The sequence below is a fragment of the Cryptomeria japonica genome, chromosome 7, assembly GCF_030272615.1.
Source record: "Cryptomeria japonica chromosome 7, Sugi_1.0, whole genome shotgun sequence".
Classification (NCBI taxonomy): Eukaryota; Viridiplantae; Streptophyta; class Pinopsida; order Cupressales; family Cupressaceae; genus Cryptomeria; species Cryptomeria japonica.
This window is the reverse complement of record NC_081411.1, coordinates 165,956,100-165,977,503: the sequence shown is the minus strand read 5'-3', so window position 1 is coordinate 165,977,503 and position 21,404 is coordinate 165,956,100. Positions and strand designations below refer to the sequence as shown.

At 34.7% G+C, this 21,404-nt stretch overlaps 1 protein-coding gene across 2 annotated transcripts; it reads right to left on the bottom strand.

Moving 5' to 3' along the window:
- Positions 1 to 4,580: 4,580 nt before the first annotated feature.
- LOC131068811 (uncharacterized) lies at positions 4,581 to 16,080 on the bottom strand. Of its 2 annotated transcripts, none has more exons than XM_058004083.2 (3): positions 15,927 to 16,080; positions 5,774 to 5,847; positions 4,581 to 5,270 (listed from the first exon to the last, which is right to left on the bottom strand). In XM_058004083.2, the coding sequence occupies exon 3, from the start codon at positions 5,255 to 5,257 to the stop codon at positions 4,694 to 4,696; it is 564 nt and encodes a 187-aa protein (XP_057860066.1). In that variant the 5' UTR covers positions 5,258 to 5,270; positions 5,774 to 5,847; positions 15,927 to 16,080; the 3' UTR covers positions 4,581 to 4,693. The 2 variants fall into 2 exon arrangements, with proteins under 2 accessions (XP_057860066.1, XP_057860067.1); XM_058004084.2 differs by lacking the exon at positions 15,927 to 16,080 and adding an exon at positions 6,440 to 6,544.
- Positions 16,081 to 21,404: the final 5,324 nt, after the last annotated feature.

The window sequence follows — 21,404 nt, the reverse complement described above, 5'->3', positions numbered from 1 at the left end:
TAATATTCATTTGTGCAAGAAACTGATTCAAGAACAACCTTCTAAAATATTTCCATGAAGATCTTCATCAGAAGATATACATTGTAGAGGCAACATACTCTACTCTCCCCATATAGATCTTCATGGGAAGATATGCATTGTAGAGGCAACATACTTGGAAAGATATGTACATCATAGAGGCAACATACTCATGAAGATGTATATCTTCCCATAAAGATCTTCATGGGAAGATATACATTGTAGAAACATACTCTTCCCATGAAGATCAAGATATATACATTATAGAGGTAACATATGAAGATCAATATATGTACATTATAGAGGCAACATACTCGTGAAGATCCCATAAAGATCTTCATGAGAAGATATACATTGTAGAAACATACTATTTCCATGAAGATCTTCATGGGAACCATTCACTTGCATCATCTATTAGAAACCTTAAAAAACCTTAAAAACTTGGGAAGATATACATTGCAAGATATACATTACATAGGCAACATACTAAAACATGGGAAGATATGCATTGCATAGGAAAAATATTAAAGAGACCTTACAAACATGGGAAGTTATAAATTGTAGAGGCAACATACTCGTGTCTTCCATGTGGAAAGATATACATTGTGGGCAACCCCACAATCACTAACTTTAAAGATAGATGTAAGTGAATGGGAAAGATAATTATGCACTAAATAACCATTCACTTACATATTCCTTCCATGAAGATCTTCATAGGAAGATCTACATTGTAAAGGCAACCTGCTGAACCATTCACTTACATCTATCAGAGACCTTACAAAACATGGGAAGATATACATTACAGTGGCAACATACTAAAGAGACCTTACAAAACATGAGAAGATATACATTGCAGCAACAACATACTAAAGAGACCTTATGAAACTCTGCACAAATATGTAAGTCCTCAATAAACTCACGAAATGAAAGCATATGAAAGTCCTCAATAAAATCACCAAATGAAAGCATAAGCCTAACAGCTGATTCGTTCTCCCTTCCATGAAATTTGGGTGCACAAATCTGAAAGTCCTCAATAAACTCACAAAATGAATGCACGTGTCTAATAGTTGATTTGCTCTCCCTTCCATAAAATTTGGGTTCACAAATTTGATAGTCCTCAATAAACTCACAAAATGAAAGCACATTGATTCGCTTTCCTTTCCATGAAATTTGAGTGCATGCTCTGCCTAACAACTAATTCATTTTCCCTTCCATGAAATTTGGATGCATGCTCTTTAAGCTCTAGAGGAAAGTGATTTGGATAATCAGGGATATGACGAAAATTTATATATAAAATACATTGCCTCTTTGTGGACATGGTTGATGTTGTTGTTGTGAATAATGCATTATTGAATTTGGAAACTCATGGGGATATGTTTATTGATACATCTTGGTTGCCTTTTCAACAAATCTAAAAAATCGTTAACATGATGCAAATCTTCAGGCTACATGATTTGGTTTCAACTTAATTAAAAATCTTTAGGCTATAAAAAAAATTTCAACATGAAAATATACTTTTGTATAATATTGACTAAGATTTACATCACAAAAGTATGCAAATTCATCATTATATTTTCCCTTTCTCCTTAGTACTAAATTCACTTAATAGGGAAAAATTTAACACTTGAAAGCTTTTTCACAAACATACAAAAATACCTAGAAGTATTGCAGTGAAAGGTTTACAAATTTGAAACTCCTTTACATCCTTTATCAAGTTCTTCTAAAAAGAGAGTCGCCACCTCCTTGTAGAAAATAAATCTTTGATAGGAAATATTGTTTGCTTGTATGTACTCTTAGGCTTTGCATGCAAGGGGGCCTTGATTGGATGTCCATTTACTTCTTCAACTAGAACCCTTTATAGTTGGCAACATAGCTCTTAAAGTGCTCTAGGTCAAGCACCAGTGGTTGTTATATTTCTAATAATCGTTCACTCCTTGTGCACTCAACCCCATAATCACTAACTTTAAAGAAACTCAAAAAGTAATAACTAAAAGCCCATTAATAAATTTCACATGTACCAATAGCCACCCACTTTAGCCCCAATAGTTAGCATGTTTGGACCATAATTGGCTCATTTGTGCACCTTTATTGATACCCATATTGCACAGCTACTAGGACAATTATGCATAAATATTGACAATTTTAAGTGAATGGTTAATAGAGCATCTTTAGTAGGTATCAAGCGACACTTTAAAATGTGTACTTTTTGACTCTTGTGAACATAAAGCATCCCACAATGTGCATCATTAGTACCCATAAGCTAGAAGCAGTTAATATGGAGACAACCAAAAATAATAATCAAAATACAAAGTACTCAAATCAAAATACGAAGTACTCTTTAGAATTTGTTGGTACACAAAATTAGTTATAACACATACACTTCCCCTAGTTTATAAGCTTTTAATTTGGATTGTCATGTCATCACATATATTTTAACATGTGAATTAAACATAAGAAAACAATGATTCTTTAATTTGGTTAAAATGAGCAACCATTTCCCCTCTAATTTTATGGTTTTGTGATCTTTTGATGTTGTTTAACATGTAAGTCTTGTCTAGTTTTATATGGTGTGAGACCATTTGAATTCCTTTCAGTTGACGTTTAGAAAAAAATAATAAATTATCAAAAAAATATTTTGTATGAATAGTTTTACATAAAAAAAATATATATTAAATTGAATATTTTTATCAATTTTAGCAATCATACATATTAAATTTAAAAAATATAAAATTTGAAAATGATTATAACTATTATCAATACATACAAAAACATATACTTTAAAATTTATATTAAAAAATATTTAAGATAATCTTGTTAAAAATATTCTAAAAATTAAAAACAATTATAATATATTCTAAATTAATATATATTCTTATAATAAACATTATAAAATCATCTATAATATTAAATGATGATAACTATTAATAATGCATCTCAACTTTAAATGTTACTTAGTAAATTTTTAAATTCATATTAAAAAATATTAAAGATAATCTTATTATAAATATTTCAAAAATAATTAATTAAATATTTACGTTTATATTAGAAACTATTCTAAAAATCTATATTATAAAATTTAAAAAAAATTATATTCTATCTTTCAAACTATTCTAAATCAATTTATATTATACTAATAATTATTTGAAGTATCAATCTATACTATTTAAAAATTTGAAAATTAAAAATATACGATTTAAAATTGAAAAAGATCATTTAGACCATCCAAAACTGCCTCCAAACTCCCGCGTGAACTGCTTCGTAACTGCCTCCAAAGACTGCCATCAGCTGTAAATAGTGGTAAATTACAACTGGGTTCAGCTATAATGTATGGAAAATAAAGTTACTCTAATCTTCTAAAAAAATATCTATAATTTTCTGATTTCAATGTTGGTTAAGTCATATACCCAGTCAATTTAGGACGTGCTTTTTGTTTATAATGTTTGTTTTATGGAATTATATTACTAGTCTCTGAAGATATTCTTACTTGTCTTCCCTGATTTGGATGCAGGCAGCCCCTGTCAACATAATAGTAGGTTTGATGTATGGAAAGGCTAAAGGTTGAAGTTCAGGCTGCTGCTGCAAAGAAGGTAAGGGCTTGTACAGAATAAACTATTTGGAGATGAAAATGTGCAGTTTTTGTTAGGTGTGCTGGAATCCTGTTTTAATCATGAAATCATTTTAAATGTGTTAATTGTGTTGACCTAGCTTTTCAGTTGTATAGGACTGGTTTTCAAAGTGATGTACGCTGTACTGTCACGAGTTATGTATAGTAAAATATTTGGCTTCTACAGTGATTTTCAAATAAAGAGCAGTTACAAGCATCGATTTATCTGTCAGAATGGATGAGTCTTTTACATTGGACATGCAGTAATTAGAATGAGTGGGGCATTTTTAATTGTATTGAATTTTTGGCACCCTTGTATTAAACTTGAAATGCAATTCTGGGCATTTGTTTCATTTGCATTGCTGAATGGTTCAATCTATTCAAGCATTTACTTGCATTGTGTTTTTCCGGAAGTTGGAGCAAAATCATTGGTAATTTACCAGGAAATTTTATCATTGCGTCCGTTAAATTGGAGCATATGCTAAATGTTTTTGGTTATCTACAGGTGCGTTAATTTGGCAAATGTGTAACCAAGGGATACAAAAGCACCTCCGGCTGGAGTTGATCATATGACAAAACTCTCCTATTTACATGAGCTAGAAGACCAGCAAAATTTTAAACTAGTTATGAACTGCAGAGTTCTAAAACTAGATATGGTCAAGGTTGATTTCTAGAATATATGGTTCTTATGGATGTTAAATATTTTGAAATTTGATCTCTTAACATTTTTTATATATTTTTTTTAAATCATATGTATGCTAGTTTTATAATTTGTGAAATATATATTTATGCGATAACTATAAATTTATAGTAATAATTTAAGTTTTGATTAAATGACTAATCATTTCTTTTTTAAATTACATTTAATTCCAATTCCTTGTCATTTTATTTTTTCCCTCGCCTACAAAATTATGATTTTCCAAAATTTCTATTACAGATTAGAAGAATTGCTAGAACCTCAGACACTAGATACATGCTATTCAGTTTTATATCTCATATGGCAAAAAGATTCTGCAGCCAATTTTATAAGTTGTAGCAATTTAACCAAATAAGAAGCAGTCTATTCCAATTTTAGAGCTCATCTTCCATGCGTAAATATTCACCAATATCAGCCTGATGGTAAGCAACAATTCCATTTGGGTCAAGCTTCCTACAGTCCTGGGTAGATTTGGCAGCTACTCCAAACCCCAATGGAATATCAGACATGTTAAAAATTACAACACCCTCATTCTGAGCAGTATTTTCAGTAATCCTACCCAATCCACTCTTAGTAACATGATTACCATAGAGAAAGCTCATTTCTGCAGTGGGCTTGAGCCATATTTTGTACTTGGCATGGGCTGCAAGAAGATCAAGGCATTGAATGGTGAGCTGGAATTTACCACCCTTAGTGAATTTTCCAATGCAAGTGCCAAGGCTCACAAGATTATCTCTGGCAATGTTGGTGGCTCTCTTAACAAGGGCCTCACTCACATAGTAGACGCGATTTTTCTGCAGGCGGAAACAGTACAGTCCTGCTTTCCCATCAGGCCCTTCACTAGAAGGCCTTTCTACAATGTGCTTCAAATTGTTCCCTACAAATTTGTAAAGTTTCTCGAAAACTACAGTGGTTTCCTGCTCATCTAAGGGCCTCATCCTGTATATTAAGCTGCACAAAACATGTACCACATCTTTCACATTCATATTATACAAAAAAAAAGCCATTCACACTACTGTAGTCATTGTGCATGCTTGTTGAACAATAAACATCTCAATGCATCATCATATGTAATAAAGAAAGCTAAAGAGAAGTTTAACAAGAACAGTGAATACCTCATACCCTATCCATAAATATATTATTTGTTGTGTATATATGTGTATATGTATGTACATATATACACACATACATCTGTCTAGAAATATACATGTGTATATGTATGTATATTCCACATGCAAACATGCACACATGTAAACATACATGTATATTTGATATGCATACAAATATATAACTATATTCACATGCATATAGAAAAATAGAAATACACACTACTATTTATAAGCGCATTTTAATTTTTGTATGACTTGCAAAACGAAAAAAATAAAATATAAATAACAAATCTTAAAAAGAAAAATATGATTCGTTGCCTTAGTGAAGTTCAAAATTGACCTCACCTGAAATCCTTGGTGGCTTCGTCCCCCTTGTTTTGTGTGCATCAACTTTCCCCTTTTCTTTGAACTACGTTTTCCTACAAAACATTGGGAAGGAAATTGATTACACAACACATAATTTGATAATAATGATGATATTTCTAAAGTTCATTTAAATGATTTAAAATGTTTTCTAAACACAATAATTTAAGTTAAATATATCAGTTTTCCACAATCCATAATAGTTATTGTGATGGCTTTTAGATTTGATTGTGTATGTTTTTTATCATCAACGTTTCGGATCACACAGTGTGATCCATCATCAGGATGATAGAAAGCTCAAGGATAATCCAAAAGCACACAATCAAATCCAAAAGCAATCACAATAATAATTTAAGTTGTCAGAAACATTCTTGGTCATAATGGACGTAATTTAATAAACTGTTAAATTATGTTTGGATGCAAAACTCATTTACAGTAGGTACTCACTACAAACTTGAAGAAGAATGACTCATTGTTTTACTAAAAAAAAATTGTCATTCAAAATATTTTAAAAAACTTTATTTACTAGTATACCTATATTAAAAAAATATATGTAAAATATGCTGAGTGGTGAGGGTTGTATTTTATTTGGAGTAATAAAATAACACTTCCACAAAAACTGAAACATGGCATATTTCATGCATTTACCTGTCATGTCAAATTGATTCAAAAATGGATTTTTGTTTACGGACATTTTAAAGTCATTGTCTACGTTACCCCGAGTTTCCCGGACGGGGACGGCGGGGGACGGCGGGACACGTTTCTGGGACGGCAAAATTTGGCAACGTATCTGGGACGGCAAATTTTTTTGCCAAATTTGGGGACGGCGGGGGATGGCAAGGGGACGGCTATATAAAATATAGGAAAAATTTAAAATATATAGGAAAATTCTAAACATTCATACATGGATAAAGCATGCATATATACATTATATTCATATGAAAACATGGATATAACATGTGTATGATACTATGAAAAGTTGAAAACATTTTAGAATGAATACTCTGAACATACAACATTGTTAATACTCAATAGACAATATGCAATTATGCATTCATAAATCAGAATTTCAATTCATTCACATTGTCAATATGCATATCATAATAGATATTGAAGAAATAACATACAAAATGTCAAAATGCCCAAAGGCTACACTGCTGCCATATAATTTCATTGTCAATCACGATATGAAAATCAAAATAGTACTAAGTAAAACAAAATACAAAATAGCAAAGTATAATACTGCCCCTAAACTGCATCTCCTAACATTGCATCAAAATCAGAGTCCTCTGAGTCTCTCCCACTGTCATGGTCTACGTCCACCTCATCCAATGGAATCCCAACCAATCAATTTAATATTTTATATTTATAATATGAATTAATTTTAAACGTTTGATATAAAATTATGAATTAAATTAATAAATTTAAAATTTAATTAATGTTATCTTTTAATTTTTTTTATTTTTAATAACAATTTGAATTAATAAGGGGCCTATATTAGAAAAAAAAATTAAAAAATTGAAAATACTATTTTTTAATGGCCTTAGATATGGGGGACGTCTGGCCGTCCCAGGGACAAATTGGGGACGCCCCCAATCCGTCCCCAGAATGTACGGACGTCCCCCAGAGCTAGGGCAGGCGTCCCTCCGTTTCGGGGACATCCCCTCAAAATGCATCACAATTTGGGGACGGGGGAACTGGCCGTCCCCAAGTCCCTGAAACGTCCCCGGGACTGGGACGGGGATTTTTTTCTGGTGATTTTTTTAACCATTTTTTTTAAACATTAAACCATGTATTTTCTCGCTTGGAACTACATGACTCCTGGTTACTCAGTCAAGGTCACTTGACGTTTTGATTAGTCTTAGCTTGCGCGCTTAATATAATAGCGATTTGATTATGATTAAAATTGACGGCAACTAAAGCAGGACAGACTATGCAGCAGGTGATCAAATATGGTTTGAATCTATTTTGTTTTATATATTGAAATCATTTGTTTCCAACTCTTAACACAATGAAGATAGTTTGAATCCTATTTGTCTCATACTAATTATATAATCAAATCAGTCGAGGATGAACATCAAGGTATCTGAATTAGCTGGAATTAGTTTCATAATAAAATCTTAATTTAGAACACTTATAGCAAATTTCACTTATGAACATAACAAATGGTTTTAGTGCCAATATCAGTTTTGTACAAATAACAGGAGACTTGTCAAATAATATGCACACTGATGATTTGAATTGAGTTAAATTTTGCTTAACACGGACATTACAACATAACAACTTCTTCTCTCCTTTATTATTACCAAAGTAACAATAAGAAAAAGAAAGAAAAAAGAGAAATAACATTCACTTGGCCATCGCGCCAAAGTGTGTTTATGAAAAAAGCAATTGTCCTACATTAATGGTATTTGTACATGGATCCATACAAATTCAATTTACTACCTGCTGACTAAACCTTTGTCTAAAAACAAAATTAATTCAATCTTGAAAGATAAAAATACATCCATGCAGCATCCTTAAAAAAAAAATTGTGGTTTTGACTAAAACTAAGTGACTTATATTTCAATCAAAATATAGTGGGAAAAATAAAAAGATTTAGAAGCATAATGATAAAACTTACAGCAGATGAAGGGTCAATTTTATCCAGTAACTATCATTGTCGAGTTTATCCAGTAACTATCATTGTTACATGGCAGCAAGCAAGGGTTTACCAGATTCCACCGTGCAGGGGTTGTGAACCATAGCATTGGATTGCAGGGGAGCAGATGAGGTTTCTGACATTGCCCAAAGCCCCAAACTATGGGCAGTTTACTGTTCAATCAGGGTTTGGTGGAGAAGAGAAAGGAGTGGCGGGCCTTGGTTTATGGGGAATGCAGGGCTATATGCTTGGGCTTGGTCTCTTGGCATTGAGCCTTGCACCAAGTTGATCAAGCGCCCTTGTGGATCAGGATGTATAAGCTTTCACAAGAGCTCAAGATGGAAGAGGTTTTCAAGCTCATCAGAAACTGTCTAGAGGAATATATGCAGTGTGTGGCGGCCCCTGGCAATCGGATTCCTGCATCTTTTGCACGAATGTGTGAAGGTTGAAATGAGTAAACCACTTAAACACACAGTTCGATTGTCCTCCATTCTGATTGAGAGGCTTCAAGAAATAGATTATGAATGCCTGCCCATCAAATGTTTTGGATGCAGTCGGTACAGTAGGTCAAATGACTAAGTTCTGTGAGAAGAAGAGCAAGGCTGCTGGGGATAGGGCAGGCGGCATGGCACAACAAGATCTCACCAAGAGCACTGACAGAAAGATGCAGGCAGCCTTGGTTGCATTAGGTGATGCTATTATACAGTTACCAGTATAGGAGAGCAACAATTGCTCCTTCCGAGACAAATGGTGAGGGGGTCTTGGAAGGTCTGTTCAAGAAGGGGATTTGAGGGCCCTCAAGTCCAAGGAGACAGAGAATGATGGAGGGAATGACATTACGAGCAAAGAAGTGGAGGGGGATGCTGAGGTGATTGCCCCTCTCTCTATTCAAAAGGAAAGGAAGTCCAGCTCTAAACAATTGAATGGAGCTTTGGTTGTCAATGGTTGGTATAGGGATCTCCATTCTACAAGAGGAGAGGAATCAGATAAGGTGAATGATTGGTCCATTGCCAGAAGGAGAACTAAAAAATTTAGTGGGAAAAATAGCATTCAGGCAAAGCTTAAGACCTTGGAAGAAGTTGGGAATGAAACACCGGAGTAACAGAGGCAGGCACCTCCCTGATCCCAGGAGGTCATGAAGATCTTGAGCTGGAATATCGGAGGCCTCAATGGCCTGGAGAAATGCCATTTGCTCAAACAGCTGTTTGAAGTTGAGAGCCCAGACGTTCTTCTGATTCAAGAGACTAAGATGGAGGGGGGTCAATTCATTGACTTAATCCCAAGGATTTGGGGAAACAGTGAAGGGGTAGCTGGTAATGCCATTGGTACAGTTTGTGGACAGGCTATAGCTTGGAACAAAAACAATGTTTTGGGGTTGGTTGCTAAGTTGCTGAATCTTGGGATTTTTCGGGCGATTCCGGGTATGAAACGCACCGGAATCGGATTCTGAAACAAATCTCCTGTGGGTACGTCCAGGGTTAGTGTTTTTAGATGTGAAATGTTTAGTGATTCTAGTTTGATCTTTTTGATATTCTTAAGACCTACACTGCTGAGAACTTATCTATCATGAGATTCTAGTTTGATATTTTTGATATTGAAAGCTGAATTTAAATTAGCATGTTATGTTTCCAAATTTGAAATTTGTAATGGTTTTGTTTAGCATATGTATTGGCATATGACAAACTAAATTCTATATTTTAGCTACATATACATACATACATATTACATATATGCATGCATCATACATATTACATATATACATGCATCATACATATTACATACATACATACATAAATATATATTATTTTTGTATGAACGTACCAAAAATAAACTATAAATATATATTATTTTTGTATGAACGTACCAAAAATAAACCCAACCCCCAAAAAAAATTATGCCGTACCGGCGATTCATACCCGTACCCATCCCCATTCCCATACCCGATTCGGCAACTTAGGTTGGTTGTGGAAGCTAAGCATTCTTGTATTTCAGCTCAATGCAAGTTTCTTAGGTATAACATCTTAATTTTATCAATCAGATATAACAGAATTCAATGTAAACTAAAAGAGCAATGAAAAACACAATGCAACATAAACACAACACAGCAATACCCTGGGAAAACCACCTTCTTGGAGGTGAAAAACCCAGCCTCAAAAATCCAATTGTATTATGTCAAATATGAAGGCAATTACAAGACATGAAACTTATCTCCAATATAAGATAAGTTTGCTACTAAAAGAGTCTTCAACCAAATTCGCTTGATCTATGTGGAGACTGAAATGTATCAAATCTACTTTGCTGTCTTGGAGATGTGATACACTAATAAGTAGAAGGAATTTGCTTGCATAGGGACGATTCGCTGGCCTTCCAGAAGTCTGTCTCAGACTTAAGGTGACTATTGCAGACCTGGCAACATGTATATCAGACCTGCCAATGGAGAAGGATGTGCACTAACCTTCAAGAAGATGAATATGCTTAAGGTAACAATTTCGCTGACTTAAGGCTCATTACAAATTTGCTGACTTGAGAGATGTGATTCGCATGATATGATTGTATCTAATGCCATACAATTGACTTGATTATATACTTGACTTGAGGCTTCAAGTTAGCAAGTCGGCTTGCTTATATGTTTTACATTTTACAATAATATTATTAGACCGCTCAATAGGTCCTGCCTCATAATGAAGTTATTGCCTTTATTTATTATAATTGATTTGGGCCCAGCCCCAATAATAAATCGTACAACATTTTAGACAAATACAATTGGAAATTGCCTTTATCCGAAATAGCTAATTTTCAACATAACAAGCATTTAATGGTTACTAATGTCCATGGGCCTAATTTGGAAGGAGATAGATTGGAGGTTTTGGAGTATCTCTAAAAATTTAGAGCTCTAAATGAGAATGGGAGTTGGTTTGTCGGAAAGGATTTTAATGTGGTGTTGTCCCTTGACGAGAAGTTGGGAGGCAGGGCCCTTAACACCCTAGGATCATTGGCCTTAGGAGGTTGTGTGATGACCTAGCCTTCACTGACATCAAGCCCAAGGCTGGCTGGTATACTTGGTCCAATAAAAGAATAGGAGAAGACAATATCAAAATCAGACTTGACAGATTTTTAGTTAATTCAGATTGGTATTTGAGTTCGACTACTTTATTTCCAAAATCTTACATTATAGTGGTTCCGACCATTGGCCAATTTCCCTCTTTGTGATCAAAGCGATCAAGCTTACAGTTATTCCTTTCAAGATGGAAGCTTTTGGGTACGAACACCCAAAGTTTGCTCAGGTTTTGGAAGTTTGGTGGAAGGTAAAGTTTAAGGGTCGTGTAAGGTTCATCTTGTATAACAAATTGAAGGAAGTGAGCAGGCAAGCTAGGTTTTGGAATAAGAACTCTTTTCGAGATCTGTTCAAGAACAAGTATAATGTGGAAATGGACTTCCAAAATTTAGAATTGGACATTGCTATTAAAGGTTTTCCTTTAGAAAACAAGGCCAAGGAACTGGAGCTGATCGAAGAGCACAACAGGCTGCTTCAAATGGAAGAATTTTTTGACATCAAAAATCCAAGCTGCGTGAGGGTGACAAACACCAACTTCTTCCACACTGCCACCAAGATCAGGAGACAAAATAATAAGATCTTGAAAATTCAAATGCCTGAGGGGACTGTTCTGGAGGATATTGAGGCTATTTTGTTTGGAATAAAAGAACTTTTTTCAAGCCTTGCCTGGTGTCCCCCCTGAGTTAGATCTTGCCTCCCAAGAGGAGATGCTAAGTAATATCCCCAATGTTATATCAGATGAACAAACTGAAGTGCTTCTCGCCCCCTTCTCCAAGAAAGAGATTGGGAGACTTGCCTTTTCTATGGGAGCTAGAAAGGCTCCCAGCCCCGGATGGCTTCCAGATTGAAATTTTTCAAAAATATTGAGATCTTGTAGGTGAAGATGTATGGTTAGCATCTGAAGAGAGCAGGTTATGCAAAGCTATCTGTAAACCTTGGAATACAACGTATATTGCTCTTGTTCCTAAGTTGAGAGATCCTAAATAATTCAATTAGTTCAGGCCCATTGCTCTCTATAACGCAGTTTATAAAGTAGTGTCTAAGGCTATGGTGTCAAGATGCAAGATTTGCTTGGACAGCTCAATCTCAAGAGAGTAGAGAGGTTTCTTGAAAGATAGATTTTAGACAGTATTGTGATCACTCGCGAAGTTATTCATTACATCCAAAGTAGGAAGAAGGATGGAATGCCTATCAAATTGGACATGAACAAGGCTTACAATAGAGTTCCTTGGGACTTTCTATTAAGAATTAAAAGAAAACTAGGGTTTGGTGATTCTTGGAGTAAGTAGGTTCAAAGCTGCATTTTGTCCACCTCATATAATGTTCTTATCAATGGTGTTCCTACTGATTTTTTCTGTGCTAAAAGGGGTCTTCGTCAAGGTGACCCATTGTCACCATTTTTGTTCCTCATTCTGGCTGGAGCTTTAAGCGTAAGTTTACAAAAAGAGGTCAGAATTGGCAATATCAGAGGGTTGCAAAACTCTCAAGGTTCTAATAACATCTGTCATCTTCAGTTTGTTGAAGATACTTTATTATTTGGAGAGGCTATGGCAAGGGAGGCTTGGGTATTTAAATTTAAACAGATTTTGGTTCAATATGAACTTGCAGTTGGACAAAAGGTGAATGACGCCAAGTCTCAGATTTTCTTCTTGAAAGTCCCTTGGCTGGAGATCATGATTCAAGGAACCTTGGGTTTTGATGTTACTCAGTTTCCTAGTAAATATTTAGGTACGCCTCTAGTTAACAGAAAGCCTACAAATGTTAGATTGGAGCAACGTCCTCAGCAAGGTTCATGGCATGCTTGCTTCTTGGAAGGGTCATTGGCTTTCTCGAGCAAGCAGAATTACTCTCATCAAAGCTTCTACGCCTATTGTTCTGGTTTACACAATGTCTGTGTTTCAAATCCAAAGCAAAGTGGCTAAGATTATTAAAGATGTAAAAAGAGGTTCTTTGTGGCGAGGATGCAAAGACAATTTTAAATATAATGATAATCTAATCATATCGGAAGAAATATGTAAGCCTGTCAAAGTGGGGGTGCTGGGCATCAGTAAATGCAAACAGATGAATATAGCTCTAGGAGCTAAGTTGATCTGCCGAATTTATGAGAAGGATAAATTGTGGAGCAAGATTCTTCAACCCAAATATCTTCAAAATAACATAGATGATCCGTTTGGTCAGGACTACATTCTTCCTCTGAGGTCCAGTATTTGGAATTTCCTTAGACATTGTAGAAGGGTCATTATGCCAGATTTGAGATGGAGATTGGGGGATGGTAGAAAAATCAGGTTCTGAAGCGACTGTTGGTCTGAGGCCTGGGCTTTAATGGACCCCCCCCCCCCATTTTCCTTTGGCTACCCATTTTCAGAATGTTGTGAGCGATTGGGTTGAGGACTACATGGATGGCTTACCCCCAAATAGAAAATGAAATGATCTCACCACTCCTTTAGCAAAATTTATGAAGGCTTGTGATGATATTCAGGAGGAAATGATCAAATGGCCTGTTTTGGCCCTGCTAGGGAGGACAAATTATAGTATGGGGAGACAAAGGCAATGGTCGAATCTTGATGCAGTAGCCCTTTTTAAATTAATTTTGCAACATGGATAAATCAGAATGGGTGGACAACAAATAGTGGTTCAAACACAGAGTTCCTAAGATAAATGTGTTTTTTTGCATCACCTAGAAGAGAAGGGCTCTCACATGGGATTGGTTTTCTTGCTAGGTGGGAATTATCTTGAGTTCTCACGGAGAATGTTCCTAAGTTGCTTGAGAGCTGGGAACTAAAAGTGTGTAGCCCTGGCCTGAAATCATTTAGGATGCAGCTCCGACCATCTTTGTTAGGAATTTACGGATAGAGAGAAATAGGAGAATTTTCCTAGCCTCTAGCAGATCAGAAGAAAGAGTGTGGGACTAAGTGGATAATATGATAGGTGAGATTGAGGAGATTCATAATGAAAGACCAGTTAGGTGGATTGCTACGGATGAGGGGTGGTTGAAATTTCAATTTTGATGGTCAGCAAAGAGCAACCCTGGGAAGGCTGGCAGAAGGGTAATATTCAGAGATAGTCTCAATGAGCTTGTTGGTAATGTTTGAATTGGATTTCGGGTTTGAGCTAGAGCACTGATGTGGGGCTTGATAATAGCCATGGAGATGGGATGAAAGAAATTATGGATAGATGGTCACTCAAGTCTGATTATAGATTCCATTTAAGGGGGAGTAGTTCAGAACTGGAAGATGGTAGCGATCATTAAGAGTGCTAAGTGGGTGGCCAAAGAGTTTGAGGAGGTTAAGTTTTCTCATATCAAAAGAGCTGGGAACCGGGTGGCAGACTGGGCAGCCAACGTAAGTGTATCTTTGAAGAGGGATGTTGGTGTTCATGTCAAGTGCTGGTGGAGTGACTTCCCATTTGAAGTAATCAGATTAATGCAAGATGACATTAAGGGGCCTCTTCATCTTGATCTGAAGTTGCACCCTCCTAATCAGTGATGGACACAGCAGTAGACGTTGTGGGGATTATGTTTGGCTGTGTGTTCTGGCTGCATGTTGCGATGTGGGCCTTCCCAATGGCTGTTTCCTGTCCAGGGTGCTCTGGTGTTGCGTTTTGTATTTTATGTTCGGGGCAGAGCTTCTCTGTCTTATTTTTTATGGTTCCTGAATCTAAACCAGATTTATACTTAAAAAAAAAAAAAAAAATTTATCTAGTAACTATATATGCGCTCGAACTAGAGCTCTGCCATCTGTGTTTTGAACTGATGAAAAAGAGGGCCTTGGTCTTAAAAAAAGTTCAAATAATGCCATCACTTAAAATTTTCAAACTAGGTCGGCTGTGGCTACAAAACCAAAAGATATTGCATTGACAGAGGTCAAGGCGTCACTCGTAAAAATTTGCAATCCAGATAATCTGGTTAGCCCAGTCCACTCTAAAGTTGTGAAATATTTAAGCATATATGTATTATATACACCTGACAGAAATAAATACATGTACATATAGTGTATTGGGGTTTTGTTCTTTGTAAAATGTAGATTTAAAACCACTAAACCTTCAAATAGGATCCAGGAGAAATGATTTCTTACAAATAGCCTGAAACTATCCAGCTAAACCAGCATCATATGGTGAAATCAACGAAATTACGACCAAATTAACATCAATCTCTTCTATGTCCTGTTAAATGGAGCCCAAGAAATATTTAAAATCTTGTGGACCAATGACTTCCAAAAATTTCGTCAAACTTGTTAAGCCAGAGTTTAACGGGCTTGAATTTAAATAAAGACAGGATAGATTTTGTAACGAACCAACGAGAGAGATTGAGCATAAGATTCGGTATCATTGTAGCAGACGAATAAATTCCTTCAAAAATGCAGTGTGGATATACACCATTAATAACACAACAGATACTCATGTTGAAATAAAGGAGAGCTACCTATTACCAGAAGACTTACCGTCTTGCACTCACCCCACGCACCCGACAGTGAACACCCCTTCCTCTTCAAACCCTCTGCTCCTCCAACGCCTCGCCGCCTGATGAGAAGGCAAATAGACTTTACGTTGTACTAAAATTAGGTCTAGGTGTAAAGATTTTGAGGGTTTAAATTAAAAAAGTCGGATGAAGTATAAAAGATGCTCTCGGAATTAGTTTTTTGGCTTGAGGGTTTATAAGGTATTCTAATTAGAATATGATCACGATCTTGTTTCCAAAGGTGGGTCCTTGATTCATGGGGAATGTTAGTATATATACAAATTTGCTCACTTGATTTAATTTACATTTGGAGCTGGTTCATAGGGAATGCTATATATACAGACTTGTTCCCTTGATTTAATTTACATTTGGTGCTTATTTAAGATGTTCATTTTGGGATTAGAATGTATAAGTTGTCTAAAGAATTATGGTTTGATGAAATTTTTTTAATTAGTAGGGAGTTCATTCAAGAAATGTATTTTAATCATATATATCAAAATATTTTTTAAGATAAATTTGAGTGAACCATTCAAACTTTCTTCCACCTTGAGAGAATGGAATCAAGAATTGGACTACAAATTATTTTCTTTTAGATGTTGCGGGTGTTGGAAGATCAATCACCTAGCTAGGAATTGTGTGGCAATGCAAGAAAATAAAGTGGTTAAAGATGGTAATAAAAAGGTAGCCATATCTATGGAGGACTATAGTTTCCCTTTTAATTAGGAAAAAAACAAAAGGTTTGGTTAGTGGTCCCCACCCCCCCCCCCCCAAAACCCCTCTTCCCTAATTAGGCAAACTCTAAAAGAGACCAAGAATATAAATCCTTTGAAAATGGTATCGAAGGTTAGCAAAAATAGGGAATTATTTCCTTCAATTAGGTCTCTGAAGATTGTGAAGGAGCAAATAAATAATGGAATCAATATGTAGTAACCAAAAAAAAATCATTAAAAATGTTATTATTTTTTTCTTTTCTTTTTTAATAAGGTTATTAAGTGTCCATTCATAGGTATACTCAAATACTCCTATTCATACAAACTAGGTATTAGTCCACCAACTAGCTGATTCACCAACGAGTTGGTAGGATCCCCATAAGGCCTTAGTAGTTTCATTGTAGTCCATTAATTCAAAGTATTTTTCAATTTCGTTTAATCGATTCTATGCTCCTTCTCCTAGTTGTTTCCCATTAAATTTGGGAGGGGTGATCTTCTTTAAGTATTTAGCCAATTCTAAGACTAATGATTCTTTCCTAGGAACTCCATCTTCTATGTGAAGTTCTTCCAAATCTAGTATCACATTATTCTTAGTGTTATCTTGCCTTATTCTAAGATCTTGAACTAATTGAGCTCCAAGGAAATCATCTTATCTCATTGCTCAATTAGAAATTATATCATTGCCTCAATTTCAACATTGACCCCTCCTTGTGGTTGTTCCGCATTCCCAACATTTGCTCCCCCTTGCACATGTTCTTAGTGATTATTCTCCTCTTTCCTTTGGGTGCTTCTAGTATGGATTGTTCTTTTCCCCCATCAAATTTGTTGTTCTTGGTGGTTATAATTAGCATTTATTTGCCCTCATCTAGTTTTGGCACATGTACCCATTGCCCTAGCCATTTGATAATCATGTGGATTGCATAATTTGTTCCTAATCAATATTAATCTTATGATAGAATGAGGTTCAACTTAACATAATCTTCACTCAAATGATTAACTATGTGTATTCTCTTGTATTTCAAGTGTGTGAATCATAGTAGGCACAAACCCTAACTTTTGAACCTCACTATGATACCACATGTAGTAACCCCAAAACTTTTCACTAAAAATGTTACTATTTTTTTTTTTTTTCGTTTAGATTATTAAGTGCTCATTAATAGGTATACTCGAGAACTCATATCCATATAGAATAGATATTAGTCCATTTTAGGACAACATCTAACTATAGGGAACATCCCTATGGTTAGATCTTGTCCTAAATTGGACTAATATCTATTTTGTATGGATAGGAGTACCTAAGTATACCAATAAATGAACACTTATACCTAAAGAAATTAAAAAATTGTGACTTTATTAGTGATTTTTTTTGGGGTTACTACATGATATAGAAGTGGTTGCTAACATGTAGGAGAAGGAAAAATTAGGAAGATTGACATCTAGTGACCGTAAGAGGTAGAAGGACTTGTACTATGGTCATCACTCAAATTGATATAGGAGGATACAATATTAAGAGAAGGAAAATTAAAGCTAGCAGAGTGAAGATGGATGTGTTGCAAGATTTGAAAAATGGTACCCAAGCTTCAATGGGAAAATTTGTCAAATTTTGATATAAGCACCTCCTTGGTTAAAAGAAATTATGAAAGTTATCAATTGGAACATTTGTGGCCTACATGGCCTCGAAAAACATTGTCTACTCAAGTGGCTAATTAAGAAGGAGATTCCTAATATTGCTCTTATACAAGAAATAAAATGCTTAGAATTTGTGTCAATGATCTCCTTCCTTGATTTTGGAGGAATGGGGAGGGACTAATGACCGATGTGGATGATTTGGATAGTGGTTTTTCTATCTCATGGAACAAGAAAAGGTTCTTGAGTACACTTGTTTCTCAAGATTCTAACTTTATCACTATCAAATTTAAGGATATTATGGATAATGAAGCTTTTATGATCGCAAATGTCTATGACCCTAATTAAACTAGAGAGAAATGCAAGGTTTTGGAGGATTTAAAGAAATTTAGAAGATAGAATTCCTTAAACACTATTGGTTCTTGGGTGGACACTTTAATATGTCATTTTCTCATAAGTGAAGAAAGGAGGAAACACTTCCCTTATAAATGTATCTATGGATTTTAGGAGTTTATGTGGGGAAACAATGGTAGTGGATATCATTCCAAAACTGGGGTGGTTCATTTGAAACAACTAGGATGGGGGGGAAGATAATATTTTGTGTAGATTGGATGGGTTCTTAGTCTCCTCAAGTTGAATGCTCTCTTATAATTTCTTATATTATAGGGTTGTACACCATATTGATTCAAACCATTGGTCCGTGGATTTAATTATTAATAAAAACTAAAAAATTCAAGGTTGTCCCTTTAGGATGGAAGCTTTTTGGTATGAACACTTTGATCTCATAGATGCTTTGTTGGAATGATGGAAAGCAAAATGTAAAGGCTATAGAAGATTCATTCTCTTTAAAAATCTTGTTGAAGTGAAGAGGCAAGTGAAAATTTGGAATAAAAAAATTATGGGTGACTTGTCTAAGAAGAAGAATAAGATATCTAAGAAAATTTGCAACTCGTAGAAGCAAAAGTCTTAGATATTGAGATGACCTTAGATTTAAGGATCACAAAAATACTTTTAATGGAGAAACTAAATAGAATTTGTATTATGAAAGAGATATTTTGGCAAGAAAATTTAAGAATTAAATTTTTAAGGATGGGAATAGAAACACTAATTGTTTTCACCTAGCCACTAATATTAGAAGATAGAGCCACCAATATCAAAATATTTTAGCAACAAGATAATTAATATCCAGCTACCCTTTGGTAATATTGTATAGCATGTGGAGATCATTAAATATGAAGGTTAAACCTTTTTGAATAATTGTTGACCACTAATTTGCAAGTCAACTAGGATACCCAAGAGTTTATGCTAAGGAATCTTCCTAGAGTCTAATAAAAGAGGCACATAATGAATTCTGTTGGAGCTCAATTTTGAGTTAGTCCTTTCTTGCTCTAATTCTCCTCATTGCATATGCCTATGAAATATGGCCCTTGTCAATATATTATCTAAGAAATCACATAAAGATCATCATGTCAAAGTGTGTTATTGGTTGTGCATTTCCTTCTCATGTCTTCTACTCAATCTGCAAAATAAAAAAAATAGTTTTAGTTAAAAAGAAGTGACTAATGCACAAGAGAGGTAGTGATCAAGTGAAGAATGAAAATTTGTGCATGACCAAGGAATTTGTTGGCTCCAATATTGATCCCCTAATACAAGCTAACAAGTGGCATGAGGTATGTGTTGGGCCCAATGCTTGATGCCTAGCTAAGGGTAGTTTGTGGTAAGGTTGTAAAACTTTTTGTGTTCCTTTCTTTAGGCATGTGATAGTCCCAACCCTTGATTACTTCTTGTTCCCTTTTTAGAGTCCATGATTTTGTATACTTCATTTTATTTTGCTTGTTATGACACGATATGAGTTTTTTTATGAATTTTGAGGTTTGATGGCATATTTGCTCATCCACCCTCTCCATATACCAATAATGATGGTATCCTTTTGCATAAACACCTAGAAATGAATGTAGATCATTCCCTTTAATTTTAAACTCTCACTTTGGTTAGGATTCAAATTGGATGTATATATTTTGAGTTGCTATAGTGTGTAGCAATTAGGGTCAACATATTGTTGTTGTTCTAGAAAAAAATTGACCATTTTTTAAAGAGGTTTTGCAATACGATCCTCATATGTCAAGGAAGATGAAAGGTAGCCATTGATGCAAGTCCTATTCATTTTGTGGGTACAAGCCACTAAAATAAAGAAAGTTTAATATTATAATGTATAGGTGAAGAGGATCCTAACGTGGGGAAAAGGGGGCAATCTCCTTAGAAGCAACAAGAGACTAGTCGGAACCCATGGGTTTGCTTTAAATGCATTATTTTTTGGAGATTTCAAAATTAAGTGCTTCTATATTAATTTATATATTTTTATTATTAATGCATAAAAAAGTTTCATCTATATGACATTGACAAGATGAATAAAGTGTAAATAGAATTCAGATACATCTAGGAAATTGAAAAATATTGGAAAACTGATTTGTGGGCAAGATTATAAGAGATCTAACTTCAAGTCTCCACTGCCCAACATGAAAATATTTATTTCTACTATAGAAGGGTTTATCTAAAAAATTAAATAATTTCATTAAAGAATTTTTTTGCTTAAAATTATAAGTGCCCTTCCTGGAGTACACATTTGCTCGTGATTTCTAGACACCAAAGCACTAATTGCAAGCTTAAAACAAAAGAAATGAAGATTCAAGTTATCTAAATTTCACTTTTTATTACGTCAACCTACTAATGTTTGTGTGACGTTTTGCTTAGGCTTTTATTATTTGTAGCATACAATAATGTTGTTTGTAATTTTGTGGCCTTAGATCTTGTTTGCAACCATGGAATTGCAATAACTTGAATTTGTATTTTTATTTTTATTAGTTGTAGCCTGCTAAAGCTCACTTGATTTGAATTTTTATTCATTTCAGTCCAAGGTTTTGTTGCTATATGTTTTTGTCTTTTTTCATATGTTTGGAAATTTCATCCTTAGTAGACATTTATTGGAGTATATAAGTATGTTATGAAATAGTGTTGTAGCATTGTAAATTGTACTCCTTTAATTATGGAGTCCAATTTTACATTCTTTTAACATTCATTTTAGTATTTCCCATTCCTATATGCATTATAGAGCATTTTATTGTAGT